The 18,041-nt window shown below is 54.1% G+C and overlaps 1 protein-coding gene across 2 annotated transcripts in view; it reads left to right on the plus strand.

Annotated features, from left to right (window-relative positions):
* Positions 1-682: 682 nt before the first annotated feature.
* Positions 683-18,041, plus strand: part of PRKAR1A (protein kinase cAMP-dependent type I regulatory subunit alpha) — a 49,657-nt gene continuing 32,298 nt past the window's right edge. Inside the window, exons 1-6 of one of the 2 annotated variants that reach the window (XM_069748694.1) lie at positions 683-821; positions 5,479-5,688; positions 14,414-14,587; positions 14,662-14,753; positions 15,735-15,796; positions 16,375-16,421. In XM_069748694.1, the coding sequence (XP_069604795.1) occupies positions 5,500-5,688; positions 14,414-14,587; positions 14,662-14,753; positions 15,735-15,796; positions 16,375-16,421 (564 nt within the window). In that variant the 5' untranslated portion in view covers positions 683-821; positions 5,479-5,499. The remainder of the gene's footprint in view (positions 822-5,478; positions 5,689-14,413; positions 14,588-14,661; positions 14,754-15,734; positions 15,797-16,374; positions 16,422-18,041) is intronic. The other variant, XM_069748695.1, reaches the window with a different exon arrangement.

An 18,041-nucleotide genomic window follows, 5' to 3' on the forward strand; every position in this document is an offset into this window, starting at 1 on the left:
GGGGTAATACACAGTGTATATAGGGGTAATACACGGTGTATATACGGTATATAGGGGTAATACACAGTGTATATAGGGGTAATACACGGTGTATATACGGTATATAGGGGTAATACAGGGTGTATATACGGTATATAGGGTCACACACGGTGTATATACGGTATATAGGGGTAATACAGGGTGTATATACGGTATATAGAGGTAATACACGGTGTATATACGGTATATAGGGTCACACACGGTGTATATACGGTATATAGGGGTAATACAGGGTGTATATACGGTATATAGGGGTAATACAGGGTGTATATACGGTATATAGGGTCACACACGGTGTATATACGGTATATAGGGGTAACACACGGTGTATATACGGTATATAGGGTCACACACGGTGTATATACGGTATATAGGGGTAATACACAGTGTATATAGGGGTAATACACGGTGTATATACGGTATATAGGGGTAATACAGGGTGTATATACGGTATATAGGGTCACACACGGTGTACACGTCTCTTGTGCTGTACGCAGTGTGTGAACGTCTCCATACTCGGTGCAGTATCTCTGCGCTTTGCATGCCGGGTAATGACCGAGCGTCTCGCGCCGGCACGGAAAGGGTGTGGAGAAGGGAGGGCGTTGCTTAGTAACCAGTTCCTGTCAGATAGAGGCTGTTTGACGTCATCGGCGGCTGTGATTGGCTGATTGTCCGGTTTCCGGTGAGTGCGCGGAGGAGACACCCGGACGGGAGGCCCAGGACACCCGGATTATCCGGGAGAGTGACCCGAATATCCGAGCTACGACCCCCAACTGTCTCCGGTAATTTCAGTGGGTGAGGACGAGGTGTCGGTAGCCGAGCAGGGGGTGCGGGGGAGACCGGAGGAGGAGGAGAGGGCGCCGGGGAGACCGGAGGAGAGAGGGAACCGGGGAGACCGGAGGAGGAGGAGAGAGAGGGAACCGGGGAGACCGGAGGAGGAGGAGAGAGAGGGAACCGGGGAGACCGGAGGAGGAGGAGAGAGAGGGAACCGGGGAGACCGGAGGAGGAGGAGAGAGAGGGAACCGGGGAGACCGGAGGAGGAGGAGAGAGAGGGAACCGGGGAGACCGGAGGAGGAGGAGAGAGAGGGAACCGGGGAGACCGGAGGAGGAGGAGAGAGAGGGAACCGGGGAGACCGGAGGAGGAGAGGGCATCGGGGAGAGAGAGGGAACCGGGGAGACCGGAGGAGGAGGGAGAGAGAGGGAACCGGGGAGACCGGAGGAGGAGGGAGAGAGAGGGAACCGGGAGCCCGGAGGAGGAGAGAGGGGGAACCGGGGAGACCGGAGGAGGAGGAGAGAGGGAACCGGGGAGACCGGAGGAGGAGGAGAGAGGGAACCGGGGAGACCGGAGGAGGAGGAGAGGGGGAACCGGGGAGACCGGAGGAGGAGGAGAGAGGGAACCGGGGAGACCGGAGGAGGAGGAGAGAGGGAACCGGGGAGACCGGAGGAGGAGGAGAGAGGGAACCGGGGAGACCGGAGGAGGAGGAGAGAGGGAACCGGGGAGACCGGAGGAGGAGGAGAGGGGGAACCGGGGAGACCGGAGGAGGAGGAGAGAGGGAACCGGGGAGACCGGAGGAGGAGGAGAGAGGGAACCGGGGAGACCGGAGGAGGAGGAGAGAGGGAACCGGGGAGACCGGAGGAGGAGGAGAGAGGGAACCGGGGAGACCGGAGGAGGAGGAGAGAGGGAACCGGGGAGACCGGAGGAGGAGGAGAGAGGGAACCGGTGGAGGAGGAGACCTGGGAGACCGGTGGAGGAGGAGAGAGGGAAGCGGGGAGACCGGAGGAGAGAGAGGAGACCGGAGGAGGAGGAGAGAGGGAACCGGGGAGACCGGAGGAGAGAGGGAATCGGGGAGACCGGAGGAGAGAGGGAATCGGGGAGACCGGAGGAGGGAGAGGGAAGCGGGGAGACCGGAGGAGGGAGAGGGAAGCGGGGAGACCGGAGGAGGGAGAGGGAAGCGGGGAGACCGGAGGAGGGAGAGGGAAGCGGGGAGACCGGAGGAGGGAGAGGGAAGCGGGGAGACCGGAGGAGGGAGAGGGAAGCGGGGAGACCGGAGGAGGGAGAGGGAAGCGGGGAGACCGGAGGAGGGAGAGGGAAGCGGGGAGACCGGAGGAGGAGGAGAGAGAGGGAAGCGGGGAGACAGGAGGAGAGAGGGAAGCGGGGAGACCGGAGGAGAGAGGGAAGCGGGGAGACCGGAGGAGAGAGGGAATCGGGAGACCGGAGGAGGGAGAGGGAAGCGGGGAGACCGGAGGAGGAGGGAGAGAGAGGGAACCGGGGAGACCGGAGGAGGAGGGAGAGAGAGGGAACCGGGGAGACCGGAGGAGGAGGGAGAGAGAGGGAACGGGGAGACCGGAGGAGAGAGAACCGGGGAGACCGGAGGAGGAGGAGAGAGAACCGGGGAGACCGGAGGAGGAGGAGGAGAGAGGGAAGCGGGGAGACCGGAGGAGGAGGAGGAGAGAGGGAAGCGGGGAGACCGGAGGAGGAGGAGGAGAGAGGGAAGCGGTGAGACCGGAGGAGGAGGAGAGAGAGGGAAGCGGGGAGACCGGAGGAGGAGGAGAGAGAGGGAACCGGGGAGACCGGAGGAGGAGGAGAGAGAGGGAACCGGGGAGACCGGAGGAGGAGGAGAGAGAGGGAACCGGGGAGACCGGAGGAGGAGGGAGAGAGAGGGAACCGGGGAGACCGGAGGAGGAGGGAGAGAGAGGGAACGGGGAGACCGGAGGAGGAGGAGAGAGAACCGGGGAGACCGGAGGAGGAGGAGAGAGAACCGGGGAGACCGGAGGAGGAGGCGAGAGGGAACCGGGGAGACCGGAGGAGGAGGCGAGAGGGAAGCGGGGAGACCGGAGGAGGAGGAGAGAGAGGGAACCGGGAGACCGGAGGAGGAGAGAGGGGGAACCGGGGAGACCGGAGGAGGAGGAGAGAGAGGGAACCGGGGAGACCGGAGGAGGGAGAGAGAGGAGACCGGAGGAGGAGGAGAGAGAGGGAACCGGGGAGACCGGAGGAGGGAGAGAGAACCGGGGAGACCGGAGGAGGAGGAGAGAGGGGGAACCGGGGAGACCGGAGGAGGAGGAGAGAGGGAACCGGGGAGACAGGAGGAGGGAGGGAACCGGGGAGACCGGAGGAGGAGGAGAGAGAGGAGACCGGAGGAGGAGGAGAGAGGGAAACGGGGAGACTGGAGGAGGAGGAGAGAGGGAACCGGGGAGACCGGAGGAGGAGGAGAGGGAAGCGGGGAGACCGGAGGAGGAGGAGAGGGAAGCGGGGAGACCGGAGGAGGAGGAGAGGGAACCGGGGAGACCGGAGGAGGAGGAGAGGGAACCGGGGAGACCGGAGGAGGAGAGGGAACCGGGGAGACCGGAGGAGGAGGGGAGAGGGTACCGGGGAGACCGGAGGAGGAGGAGAGAGGGAACCGGGGAGACCGGAGGAGGAGGAGAGAGGGAACCGGGGAGACCGGAGGAGGAGGAGAGAGGGAACCGGGGAGACCGGAGGAGGAGGAGAGAGGGAACCGGGGAGACCGGAGGAGGAGGAGAGAGGGAAACGGGGAGACCGGAGGACGAGGAGAGAGGGAACTGGGGAGACCGGAGGAGGAGGAGAGAATGAACCGGGGAGACCGGAGGAGGGGGAAAGGGCACGGGGAGACCGGAGGAGGAGAGGAAACCGGGGAGACCGGAGGAGGGGGAGAGGGAAATGGGGAGACCGGAGGAGGAGGGAAGCTGGGAGACCGGAGGAGGGAGAGGGAAGCGGGGAGACCGGAGGAGGAGGAGAGAGAGGGAAGCGGGGAGACAGGAGGAGGAGGGAGAGGGGAGACCGGAGGAGAAGGGAGAGGGGAGACCGGAGGAGGAGGGAGAGGGAAGCGGGGAGACCGGAGGAGGAGGGAGAGGGAAGCGGGGAGACCGGAGGAGGAGGAGAGAGAGGGAAGCGGGGAGACAGGAGGAGGAGGGAGAGGGAAGCTGGGAGACCGGAGGAGGAGGGAGAGGGAAGCGGGGAGACCGGAGGAGGAGGGAGAGGGAAGCGGGGAGACCGGAGAAGGAGGAGGGAGAGGGAAGCGGGGAGACCGGAGAAGGAGGAGGGAGAGGGAAGCGGGGAGACCGGAGGAGGAGGAGGGAGAGGGAAGCGGGGAGACCGGAGGAGGAGGAGGGAGAGGGAAGCGGGGAGACCGGAGGAGGAGGAGGGAGAGGGAAGCGGGGAGACCGGAGGAGGAGGGAGAGGGAAGCGGGGAGACCGGAGGAGGGAGAGGGAAGCGGGGAGACCGGAGGAGGAGGATAGGGAACCGGTGGAGGAGGTTACCTGGGAGACCGGAGGAGGAGGAGAGGGAACCTGGGAGACCGGTGGAGGAGGAGAGAGGGATCGGGGAGACCGGAGGAGGAGAGAGGGAACCGGGGAGACCGGAGGAGGAGAGAGGGAACCGGGGAGACCGGAGGAGGAGAGAGGGAACCGGGGAGACCGGAGGAGGAGAGAGGGAACCGGGGAGACTGGAGGAGGAGGAGGGAGAGGGAACCGGGGAGACCGGAGGAGGGAGAGGGAAGCGGGGAGACCGGAGGAGGAGGAGGGAGAGGGAAGCGGGGAGACCGGAGGAGGAGGAGGGAGAGGGAAGCAGGGAGACCGGAGGAGGAGGAGAGGGAAGCGGGGAGACCGGAGGAGGAGGAGAGGGAACCGGGGAGACCGGAGGAGGAGGAGAGGGAACCGGGGAGACCGGAGGAGGAGAGGGAACCGGGGAGACCGGAGGAGGAGGGGAGAGGGTACCGGGGAGACCGGAGGAGGAGGAGGAGAGAGGGAACCGGGGAGACCGGAGGAGGAGGAGAGAGGGAACCGGGGAGACCGGAGGAGGAGGAGAGAGGGAACCGGGGAGACCGGAGGAGGAGGAGAGAGGGAACCGGGGAGACCGGAGGAGGAGGAGAGAGGGAAACGGGGAGACCGGAGGACGAGGAGAGAGGGAACTGGGGAGACCGGAGGAGGAGGAGAGAATGAACCGGGGAGACCGGAGGAGGGGGAAAGGGCACGGGGAGACCGGAGGAGGAGAGGAAACCGGGGAGACCGGAGGAGGGGGAGAGGGAAATGGGGAGACCGGAGGAGGAGGGAAGCTGGGAGACCGGAGGAGGGAGAGGGAAGCGGGGAGACCGGAGGAGGAGGAGAGAGAGGGAAGCGGGGAGACAGGAGGAGGAGGAGAGAGAGGGAAGCGGGGAGACAGGAGGAGGAGGGAGAGGGGAGACCGGAGGAGAAGGGAGAGGGGAGACCGGAGGAGGAGGGAGAGGGAAGCGGGGAGACCGGAGGAGGAGGAGGGAGAGGGAAGCGGGGAGACCGGAGGAGGAGGAGGGAGAGGGAAGCAGGGAGACCGGAGGAGGAGGAGGGAGATGGAAGCGGGGAGACCGGAGGAGGAGGAGGAAGAGGGAAGCTGGGAGACCGGAGGAGGAGATTTCGGCGCTTACTCCCCATGTGCTGACTCTCAGTAGCGGCCTCTGTGTTGCAGCGCCATGGCATCGTGCAGCAGCAGCAGCGGTGGCGGTGGCAGTGAGGAGGAGCGCAGCCTTCGGGAGTGCGAGCAGTATGTGCAGAAGTACAACATCCAGCAGCTGCTGAAGGACTGCATCGTCCAGCTGTGCACCGCCCGGCCCGACAAGCCCATGGCCTTCCTCCGAGAGTACTTCGAGCGGTTGGAAAAGGTGCGTCCTGGCAGGTCCTCATCGCACGTCACCAACAGCGCATAACCACTGAGCCAGCTGTCCATGTCACCTCCATCTCCAGCCCATCGCCACTGAGCCAGTTATCCATATCACATCTATCTTCAGCCCATAACCACTGAGCCAGTTATGTGTCACATCCATCTCCAGCCTATAACCACTGAGCCAGATATCTGTCACATCCATCTCCAGCCCATAACCACTGAGCCAATTCTGTCACATCCATCTCCAGCCCATCGCCACTGAGCCAGTTATCCATGTCACATCCATCTCCAGCCCATAATTACTGAGCCAGTTATGCATTTCACATCCATCTCCAGCCCATAACTACTGAGCCAGTTATGCATTTCACATCCATCTCCAGCCTATAACCACTGAGCCAGTTATCCGTGTCACATCCATCTTCAGCCCATAACTACTGAGCCAGTTATCCATGTCACATCCTTCTCCAGCCTATAACCACTGAGCCAGTTATCCATATCACGTCTAACTTCAGCCCATAACTACTGAGCCAGTTATCCATTTCACATCCATCTCCAGCCCATCGCCACTGAGCCAGCTATCCATATCACATCCATCTCCAGCCCATAACCACTGAGCCAGTTATCCATTTCACATCCATCTCCACCCCATCGCCACTGAGCCAGTTATCCATGTCACATCCATCTCCAGCCCATAACTACTGAGCCAGTTATCCATTTCACATCCATCTCCAGCCCATAACCACTGAGCCAATTCTGTCACATCCATCTCCAGCCCATAACTACTGAGCCAGTTATCCATTTCACATCCATCTCCAGCCCATAACCACTGAGTCAGTTATCTGTCACATCCATCTTCAGCCCATAACTACTGAGCCAGTTATCCAGGTCACATCCTTCTCCAGCTCATAACCACTAAGCCAGCTATCCATATCACATCCATCACCACTGAGCCAGCTGACCATGTCACATCCATCTCCAGCCCATTGCCACTGAGCCAGTTATCCATATCACATCTATCTTCAGCCCATAACTACTGAGCCAGTTATCCATTTCACACCCATCTCCAGCCCATAACCACTGAGCCAATTCTGTCACATCCATCTCCAGCCCATAACTACTGAGCCAGTTATCCATTTCACATCCATCTCCAGCCCATAACCACTGAGCCAGTTATCCGTGTCACATCCATCTTCAGCCCATAACCACTTAGCCAGCTATCCATAACACATCCATCACCACTGAGCCAGCTGACCATGTCACATCCATCTCCAGCCCATTGTCACTGAGCCAGTTATCCATATCACATCCATCTCCAGCCTATAACCACTGAGCCAGTTATCCGTATCACATCCATCTTCAGCCCATAACCACTGAGCCAGTTATCCATTTCACATCCATCTCCAGCCCATAACCACTGAGCCAGTTATCCGTGTCACATCCATCTTCAGCCCATAACTACTGAGCCAGTTATCCGTGTCACATCCATCTTCAGCCCATAACTACTGCACCAGTTATCTGTGTCACATCCATCTTCAGCGCATAACCACTGAGCCAGTTCTGTGTCACATCCATCTTCAGCCCATAAACACCGAGCCAGCTATCCATATCTCATCCATCACCACTGAGCCAGCTATCATGTCACATCCATAACCACTGAGCCAGCTATCCATTCCACATCCATCTCCAGCTCATAACCACTGAAATAGCTATCCATGTCACATCCATTGCCACAGCAGAGCCAGCTGTTCTTGTCACATCCTTCTCATCTCCACTGAGCCAGCTATTCATGTCACATCCATTGCCACTGAGCCAGCTGTCTGTCACATCCATCTCATCTCCACCGAGCCAGCTATCATGTCACATCCATAACCACTGAGCTAGCTATCCATTCCAAATCCATCTCCAGCTCATAACCACTGAAATAGCTATCCATGTCACATCCATTGCCACAGCAGAGCCAGCTGTTCTTGTCACATCCTTCTCATCACCACTGAGCCAGCTATCCATGTCACCAGATAATAAATAGAAAATGTTTAACCCCTTCACCCCAAAGCCTGTTTTCACCTAAGTGACAGGGCCAATTTTTACAATTCTGACCACTGTCACTTTATGAGGTCATAACTCTGAAACGCTTCAACGGATCCTGGTGATTCTGACATTGTTTTCTCGTGACATATTGTACTTCATGATAGTGGTAAAACTTCTTCGATATGACTTGCATTTATTTATGAAAAAAACAAAAATTTGTCGGAAATTATGAAAATTTAGCAATTTTCAAACTCTTAGTTTTTATGCCCTTAAATTAGAGAGTTATATCACATAATATAGTTAATAAACAACATTTCCCACATGTCTGCTTTACATCAGCACAATTTTGGAAACATAATTTTTTTTTGTTAGGGAGTTATAAGGGTTAAAAGTTGACCAGCGATTTCTCATTTTTGCAACAAAATTTGCAAAACCATTTTTTTTACGGACCACCTCACACTTGAAGTGACTTTGAGGGGTCTATATGACAGAAAATGCCAAAAAGTGACACCATTCTAAAAACTGCACCCCACAAGGTACTCAAACCACATTCAAAAAGTTTATTAACCCTTCAGGTGCTTCACAGGAATTTTTTGAATGTTTAAAAAAATTGAACATTTAACTTTTTTTTCACAAAATTTTTACTTCAGGTCCAATTTGTTTCATTTTACCGAGGGTAACAGGAGAAATTGGACCACAAAAGTCGTTGTACAATTTGTCCTGAGTACGCCGATACCCCATATGTCGGGGTAAACCACTGTTTGGGCAAATGGCAGAGCTCGGAAGGGAAGGAGCGCCATTTGACTTTTCAATGCAAGATTTGCTGGAATTGAGATCGGAGCCCATGTCACGATTGGAGAGCCCCCAATGTGCCTAAACAGTGGAAACCCCCCACAAGTGACACCATTTTGGAAAGTAGATCCTCTAAGGAACTAATCTAGATGTGTGATGAGCACTTTGAACCTCCAAGTGCTTCACAGAAGTTTAATATGAAATTTTTTTTACGGCTCTACATTATAATTTTCACAAAAAATGATCTTTTTGCCCCAAATTTTTTATTTTCCCAAGGGTAACAGGATAAATTGGACCCCAAAAGTTGTTGTGCAATTTGTCCTGAGTACGCTGATACTTCATATATGGGGATAAACCACTGTTTGAGCGCATGGCAGAGCTCGGAAGGGCAGGAGCGCCATTTGACTTTTCAATGCAAAATTGGCTGGAATTGAGATCGGACGCCATGTCGCATTTGGAGAGCCCCTGACGTGCCTTAACAGTGGAAACCCCCCCACAAGTGACCCCATTTTGGAAAGAAGACCCCCTAAGGAACTTATCTAGATGTGTGGTGAGCACTTTTAACCCCCAATTGTTTCACTAAAGTTTAGAATATAGCATTGTGAAAATTAAAAAATCATTTTTTCTTTCCACAAAATGATGTTTTAGCCCGCAATTTTTTTTTTCCCAAGGGTAACAGGAGAAATTGGACCACAAATGTTATTGTCCAATTTGTCCTGAGTACGGTGATACCCCATATGTGGGGGGGAACCACCGTTTGAGTGCATGGCAGGGCTCGGAAGGGAAGGAGCACCGTTTGAAATGCAGACTTAGATGAAATGGTCTGCAGGTGTCATGTTGCATTTGCAGAGCCCCTGATGCACCTAAACATTTTAAACCCCCCCACAAGTGACCCCATATGTACCTAAACAGTAGAAACCCACCACAAGTGACCCCATATTAGAAACTAGACCCCCCAAGGAACTTATCTAGATGTGTTGTGAGAGGTTTGAACCAACAAGTGTTTCACTACAGTTTATAACGCAGAGCTGTGAAAATAAAAAATATTTTTTTTCCACGAAAATTATATTTTAGCCCCCACGTTTTTATTTTCCCAAGGGTAACAGGACAAATTAGACCCCAAAAGTTGTTGTCCAACTTGTCCTGAGAACGCTGATACCCCACATGTTGGGGGGAACCACTGTTTGGGTGCACGGCAGAGCTCGGAAGGGAAGGAGCGCCGTTTGAAATACAGACTTAGATGGATTGGTCTGCAGGCGTCATGTTGCACTTACAGAGCCCCTGATGTACCTAAACATTAGAAACCCCCCCACAAGTGACCCCATATTGTAAACTAGACCCCCCAAGGAACATATCTAGATGTGTTGTGAGAACTTTGAACCAACAAGTGTTTCACTACAGTTTATAACGCAGAGCCGTGAAAATAAAAAATATTTTTTTTTCCACGAAAATGATATTTTATCCCCTATGTTTTTATTTTCCCAAGGGTAACAGGACAAATTGGACCCCAAAAGTTGTCCAACTTGTCCTGAGAACGCTGATACCCCATATGTTGGGGTAAACCCCTGTTTGGGCACACGGGAGAGCTCGGAAGGGAAGGAGCCCTGTTTTACTTTTTCAAAGCAGAATTGGCTGGAATTGAGATCGGACGCCATGTCGCGTTTGGAGAGCCCCTGATGTGCCTAAACAGTGGAAACCCCCAATTCTAACTGAAACCCTAGCCCCAACCCTAACCCTAGCCCTAACCCTAACCCTAATGGGAAAATGGAAATACATTTTTTTACATTTTATTATTTTTCCCTAACTAAGGGGGTGATGAAGGGGGTTTGATTTACTTTTATAGCGTTTTTTTGGCGGATTTTTAGGGTTGGCAGCCGTCACACACTAAAAGACGCTTTTTATTGCAAAAAATAGTTTTTGCATTACCACATTTTGAGAGCTATAATTTATCCATATTTTGGCCCACAGAGTCATGTGAGATCTTGTTTTTTGCTGGACAAGTTGACGTTTTTATTGGTACCATTTTCGGGCAGATGACATTTTTTGATTGCTTTTTATTCCGATTTTTGGGAGGCGGAATGAACAAAAACCAGCAATTCCTGAAATTCTTTTAGGGGGGGCGTTTATACCGTTCCACGTGTGGTAAAATGGATAAAGCAGCTTTATTCTTCAGGTCAGTACGATTACAGCGATACCTCATTTATGTAATTTTTTTTTATGTTTTGGCGCTTTTACACAATAAAAACTATTTTATATAAAAAAATAATTGTTTTTGCATCGCTTTATTCTGAGAGCTCTAACTTTTTTTATTTTTCTGCTGATGATGCTGTATGGCGGCTTTTTTTTTGCGGGACTAGATGACGCTTTCAGCGGTACCATGGTTATTTATATCCGTCGTTTTGATCGCGTGTTATTCCACTTTTTGTTCGCCTGTATGATAATAAAGCAATGTTTTTTGCCTTGTTTTTTATTTATTTTTTTTGCGGTGTTCACTGAAGGGGTTAACTAGTGGGATAGTTTTATAGAGCGGGTCCTTACGGACGCGGCGATACCAAATATGTGTACTTTTATTGTTTTTTTTTTAATTTACATAAATAAATGGATTTACTGGGAAATGTTTTTTTTTTTTTTTTTTTATTTGGGGATTTTTTTTTTTTTTAATACATTCTATTTTTTTTTTTTTTTAACTTTCTACCATTGTCCCAGGGTGGGACATCTCTGTATTAGATCAGATCGTTGATCTGACACTGTGCATAGCACTCTGTCAGATCAACGATCTGACAGGCAGTTTAGCTGGCTTTCCGGCGTCTGCTCTCAGCAGGCGCCGGCTAGCCAGGTCATTTCATGACCCGGAAGGAGTCCGGCGGCCATCTTGGATCCGGGGACTCCTTCTGGGTCACCGGAGCAACGCGATCTCATTGCGTTGCTCCGGTGGGAGAGCGCAGGAAGCCCCCGTCCCTGCGCGATCCTCCTCTATGCCGCTGTCACTACTGACAGCGGCATCAGAGGGGTTAAATGCCTGCGATCGGCGATAGCGCCGATCGTGGGCATTGCTGCGGGGTGTCAGCTGTCATATACAGCTGACACCCGCACCCGATCACCGTGCCGCTCAGCGCGAGACCGTGGTGATCGGTGCGCCGTACTAGTACTGCTGCTGGCACAAATGCAGTGCCGGCAGTACTAGTACGGCGCATGTCACGAAGGGGTTAAGAACATCCTAAATAGGCACTGTAAGCGGTTTATACCTTGTGGGAATAAAAGGACTAGAAATAGGAAAAACCCAATGTGGCTAAACAAAGAAGTAAGACAGGCAATTAACAGTAAAAAGAAAGCATTTGCACTACTACAGCAGGATGGCACCATTGAAGCTCTAAAAAACTATAGGGAGAAAAATACTTTATCTAAAAAACTAATTAAAGCTGCCAAAAAGGAAACAGAGAAGCACATTGCTAAGGAGAGTAAAACTAATCCCAAACTGTTCTTCAACTATATCAATAGTAAAAGAATAAAAACTGAAAATGTAGGCCCCTTAAAAAATAGTGAGGAAAGAATGGTTGTAGATGACGAGGAAAAAGCTAACATATTAAACACCTTCTTCTCCACGGTATTCACGGTGGAAAATGAAATGCTAGGTGAAATCCCAAGAAACAATGAAAACCCTATATTAAGGGTCACCAATCTAACCCAAGAAGAGGTGCGAAACCGGCTAAATAAGATTAAAATAGATAAATCTCCGGGTCCGGATGGCATACACCCACGAGTACTAAGAGAACTAAGTAATGTAATAGATAAACCATTATTTCTTATTTTTAGGGACTCTATAGCGACGGGGTCTGTTCCGCAGGACTGGCGCATAGCAAATGTGGTGCCAATATTCAAAAAGGGCTCTAAAAGGGAACCTGGAAATTATAGGCCAGTAAGTCTAACCTCTATTGCTGGTAAAATATTTGAAGGGTTTCTGAGGGATGTTATTCTGGATTATCTCAATGAGAATAACTGTTTAACTCCATATCAGCATGGGTTTATGAGAAATCGCTCCTGTCAAACCAATCTAATCAGTTTTTATGAAGAGGTAAGCTATAGGCTGGACCACGGTGAGTCATTGGACGTGGTATATCTCGATTTTTCCAAAGCGTTTGATACCGTGCCGCACAAGAGGTTGGTACACAAAATGAGAATGCTTGGTCTGGGGGAAAATGTGTGTAAATGGGTTAGTAACTGGCTTAGTGATAGAAAGCAGAGGGTGGTTATAAATGGTATAGTCTCTAACTGGGTCGCTGTGACCAGTGGGGTACCGCAGGGGTCGGTATTGGAACCTGTTCTCTTCAACATATTCATTAATGATCTGGTAGAAGGTTTACACAGTAAAATATCGATATTTGCAGATGATACAAAACTATGTAAAGCAGTTAATACAAGAGAAGATAGTATTCTGCTACAGATGGATCTGGATAAGTTGGAAACTTGGGCTGAAAGGTGGCAGATGAGGTTTAACAATGATAAATGTAAGGTTATACACATGGGAAGAAGGAATCAATATCACCATTACACACTGAACGGGAAACCACTGGGTAAATCTGACAGGGAGGACTTGGGGATCCTAGTTAATGATAAACTTACCTGGAGCAGCCAGTGCCAGGCAGCATCTGCCAAGGCAAACAGGATCATGGGGTGCATTAAGAGGTCTGGATACACATGATGAGAGCATTATACTGCCTCTGTACAAATCCCTAGTTAGACCGCACATGGAGTACTGTGTCCAGTTTTGGGCTTCGGTGCTCAGGAAGGATATAATGGAACTAGAGAGAGTACAAAGGAGGGCAACAAAATTAATAAAGGGGATGGGAGAACTACAATACCCAGATAGATTAGCGAAATTAGGATTATTTAGTCTAGAAAAAAAAAGACGACTGAGGGGCGATCTAATAACCATGTATAAGTATATAAGGGGACAATACAAATATCTCGCTGAGGATCTGTTTATACCAACGAAGGTGACTGGCACAAGGGGGCATTCTTTGCGTCTGGAGGAGAGAAGGTTTTTCCACCAACATAGAAGAGGATTCTTTACTGTTAGGGCAGTGAGAATCTGGAATTGCTTGCCTGAGGAGGTGGTGATGGCGAACTCAGTCGAGGGGTTCAAGAGAGGCCTGGATGTCTTCCTGGAACAGAACAATATTGTATCATACAATTATTAGGTTCTGTAGAAGGACGTAGATCTGGGGATTTATTATGATGGAATATAGGCTGAACTGGATGGACAAATGTCTTTTTTCGGCCTTACTAACTATGTTACTATGTTACCTCCATCTCCAGCCCATCACCACTGATCCAGCTCCATGTCACATACATCACCACTGAGCCAGCTGTCCTTGTTACATCCATCTCATCTCCACTGCACCACCTTTCCATGTCACATCCATTGCCACTGAGCCAGCTGTTCTTGCCACATCCATCTAATCTCCACTGAGCCAGCTATTCATGTCACATCCATTGCCACTGAGCCAGCTGTTCTTGTCACATCATCCCCAGCTCAACACTGAGCCAGCTATCCATGTCACATCCATCACCTATGAGCCAGCTGTTTTTGTCACATCCAGCTCATCACCACTGAGCCAGCTGTCCATTCCACATCCATCTCCAGCTCATAACCACTGAGCCAGCTATCCATATCACATCCATCTCCAGCTCATAAGCACTGAGCCAGCTATCCATATCACATCCATGACCACTGAGCCAGCTATCCATGTCACATCCATCACCACTGAGCCAGCTATCCATGTCACATCCCTCTGCAGCCCATCACCACTGAGCCAGCCATCCAGGTCACCTGAGCCTGCAGCACATAACCACTGAGCCAGGTTGTCCTTAATGCCAGCTCACTGCCCCATTGCTTTTGTTAGGAGGAAGCCAAGCAGTCACTGACCCAGCAGAAGTCGGGCTCCCGCTCAGATTCCCGCGAGGATGAAATCTCCCCGCCCCCACCCATGAACCCAGTGGTGAAGGGTCGGCGACGGCGGGGGGCGATCAGCGCAGAGGTGTACACCGAGGAAGACGCTGCGTCGTACGTGCGCAAGGTAAGAGCGCCAGGAAGGGCTCAGCGAGCACAGTGTGCAGCTGCTCCCAGGTGTATAACTGCTGCCCTCTGCAGGTCATCCCCAAGGACTACAAGACCATGGCCGCCCTGGCCAAAGCCATCGAGAAGAACGTGCTGTTCGCTCACCTGGACGACAATGAGAGGAGGTAGCTGAGATCTGGGGGGCTGTATGTGCGGAGCTGGGATCTGGGGGGCTGTATGTGCGGAGCTGAGATCTGGGGGGCTGTATGTGCGGAGCTGAGATCTGGGGGGCTGTATGTGCGGAGCTGAGATCTGGGGGGCTGTATGTGTGGAGGTGAGATATGGGGGGCTGTATGTGTGGAGGTGAGATATGGGGGGCTGTATCTGTGGAGCTGAGATCTGGGGGGCTGTATGTGTGGAGGTGAGATATGGGGGGCTGTATGTGTGGAGCTGAGATATTGGCTGTATGTGCGGAGCTGAGATCTGGGGGGCTGTATGTGCGGAGCTGAGATCTGGGGGGCTGTATGTGCGGAGCTGAGATCTGGGGGGCTGTATGTGTGGAGCTGAGATATGGGGGGCTGTATGTGTGGAGCTGAGATATGGGGGGCTGTATGTGCGGAGCTGAGATATGGGGGGCTGTATGTGCGGAGCTGAGATATGGGGGGCTGTATGTGCGGAGCTGCGATATGGGGGGCTGTATGTGCGGAGCTGCGATATGGGGGGCTGTATGTGCGGAGCTGAGATATGGGGGGCTGTATGTGCGGAGCTGAGATATGGGGGGCTGTATGCGGAGCTGAGATATGGGGGGCTGTATGTGCGGAGCTGAGATATGGGGGGCTGTATGTGCGGAGCTGGGGGCTGTATGTGCGGAGCTGAGATGGGGGGCTGTATGTGCGGAGCTGAGATATGGGGGGCTGTATGTGCGGAGCTGAGATATGGGGGGCTGTATGTGCGGAGCTGAAATATGGGGGGCTGTATGTGCGGAGCTGAGATATGGGGGGCTGTATGTATGGAGCTGAGATATGGGGGGCTGTATGTGTGGAGCTGAGATATGGGGGGCTGTGTCCCGTCCTAGGCTTGCAGTGGGGGTGTACTCACTTTCCTGCATACAGCCCCGGTATCTCAGCTTCTGGCTGCAGACAGTAATTCTCGTCTTCGTGTCTTAGTGATATCTTCGATGCCATGTTCTCTGTAACCTACATCGCTGGAGAGACGGTGATACAGCAAGGTATGGGGGAGACGTGCTGGGGTGGAGACGTGCTGGGGTGGAGACGTGCTGGGGTGGAGACGTGCTGGGGTGGAGACGTGCTGGGGTGGTCCGGATCGGGGGGAGACGTGCTGGGGTGGTCCGGATCGGGGGGAGACGTGCTGGGGTGGTCCGGATCGGGGGGAGACGTGCTGGGGTGGGGCGGATCGGGGGGAGACGTGCTGGGGTGGGGCGGATCGGGGGGAGACGTGCTGGGGTGGGGCGGATCGGGGGGAGACGTGCTGGGGTGGGGCGGATCGGGGGGAGACGTGCTGGGGTGGGGGAGACGTGCTGGGGTGGGGCGGATCGGGGGGAGACGTGCTGGGGTGGGGCGGATCGGGGGGAGACGTGCTGGGGTGGGGCGGATCGGGGGGAGACGTGCTGGAGTGGGGCGGATCGGGGGGAGACGTGCTGGAGTGGGGCGGATCGGGGGGAGACGTGCTGGAGTGGGGCGGATCGGGGAGAGACGTGCTGGGGTGGGGCGGATCGGGGGGAGACGTGCTGGGGTGGTCCGGATCGGGGGTCCGCTGTCCTGCTCACACTGCTCTGGCCTCTTGCAGGAGATGAAGGAGATAACTTCTATGTTGTTGACCAGGGCGAGATGGATGTGAGTATACTGTCCACCATATTGTGATTGAGGCTTGTACCATTCAGTGGGTGTGATGTGTAGCTCTGATGGCGGGGCTTGTACTGTTCAGGGGCGGGCATGTGTAGCACTGGGGGTGGGGCTTGTACCGTTGAGGGGGCGTGATGTGTAGCTCTGAGGGCGGGGCTTGTACTGTTCAGGGGCAGGCAAGTATAGCACTGGGGGTGGGGCTTGTACAGTTCAGGGGGTGTGATGTGTAGCGCTGGGGTGGGGCTTGTACAGTTCAGGGGGTGTGATGTGTAGCGCTGGGGGTGGGGCTTGTACCATTCAGGGGGTGTGATGTGTAGCGCTGGGGGTGGGGTTTGTGTTGTACTGTGGGCGGAGGCTTGTACTGTTAAAAGTGTGGCTTGTGTAGCGCTGGAGGTGGGGCTTGTAGAGTTCAGGGGCGGTGCATATGTAGCACTAAGTGTGGGGCTTGTACTGCTCAGGTGTGTTGTATAGTTGATGGGCGGGGCATGTGTAGCGTTGGGGTGGGGCTTGAGGAGTTCAGGGGCGAGGCATGTGTAGCGTTTTGAGCTTGTAGAGTTAATGGTTGGGGGTGGGGCTTGTAACTTTCAGGGGGCGTGACGTGTAGCTCAGGGGCAGGGCATGTATATCGGTGGGGCCTGTACAGGTCAGGGGCGGGGCATGGGTAGTGCTGGGGTGGGACCTGTACAGGTCAGGGGTGGGGCATGGGTAGTGCTGGGGTGGGGCCTGTACACGTCAGGGGTGGGGCATGTATATCGGTGGGGCCTGTACAGGTCAGGGGCGGGGCATAGTAGCGCTGGGGTGGAGCCTGTACAGGTCAGGGGCGGGGCATGGGTAGTGCTGGGATGAGGCCTGTACAGGTCAGGGGCAGGGCATGTATATCGGTGGGGCCTGTACAGGTCAGGGGCGGGGCATGTATATCGGTGGGGCCTGTACAGGTCAGGGGCGGGGCATGTATATTGGTGGGGCCTGTACAGGTCATGGGCGGGGCATGGTAGCGCTGGGGTGGAGCCTGTACAGGTCAGGGGCGGGGCATGGTAGCGCTGGGGTGGAGCCTTTACAGGTCAGGGGCGGGGCATGGGTAGCGCTGGGGTGGAGCCTGTACAGGTCAGGGGCGGGGCATGTATATCGGTGGGGCCTGTACAGGTCAGGGGCGGGGCGTGGGTAGCACTGGGCTGGAGCCTGTACAGGTCAGGGGCGGGGCATGTATATCGGTGGGGCCTGTACAGGTCAGGGGCGGGGCATGGGTAGTGCTGGGGTGGGACCTGTACAGGTCAGGGGTGGGGCATGGGTAGTGTTGGGGTGGGGCCTGTACAGGTCAGGGGCGGGGCATGTATATCGGTGGGGCCTGTACAGGTCAGGGGCGGGGCATGGGTAGTGCTGGGGTGGGACCTGTACAGGTCAGGGGTGGGGCATCGGTAGTGTTGGGGTGGGGCCTGTACAGGTCAGGGGTGGGGCATGGGTAGTGCTGGGATGAGGCCTGTACAGGTCAGGGGCGGGGCATGTATATCGGTGGGGCCTGTACAGGTCAGGGGCGGGGCATGTATATTGGTGGGGCCTGTACAGGTCAAGGGCGGGGCATATATATTGGTGGGGCCTGTACAGGTCATGGGC

This window comes from Ranitomeya imitator, chromosome 2 (assembly GCF_032444005.1).
Source record: "Ranitomeya imitator isolate aRanImi1 chromosome 2, aRanImi1.pri, whole genome shotgun sequence".
Classification (NCBI taxonomy): Eukaryota; Metazoa; Chordata; class Amphibia; order Anura; family Dendrobatidae; genus Ranitomeya; species Ranitomeya imitator.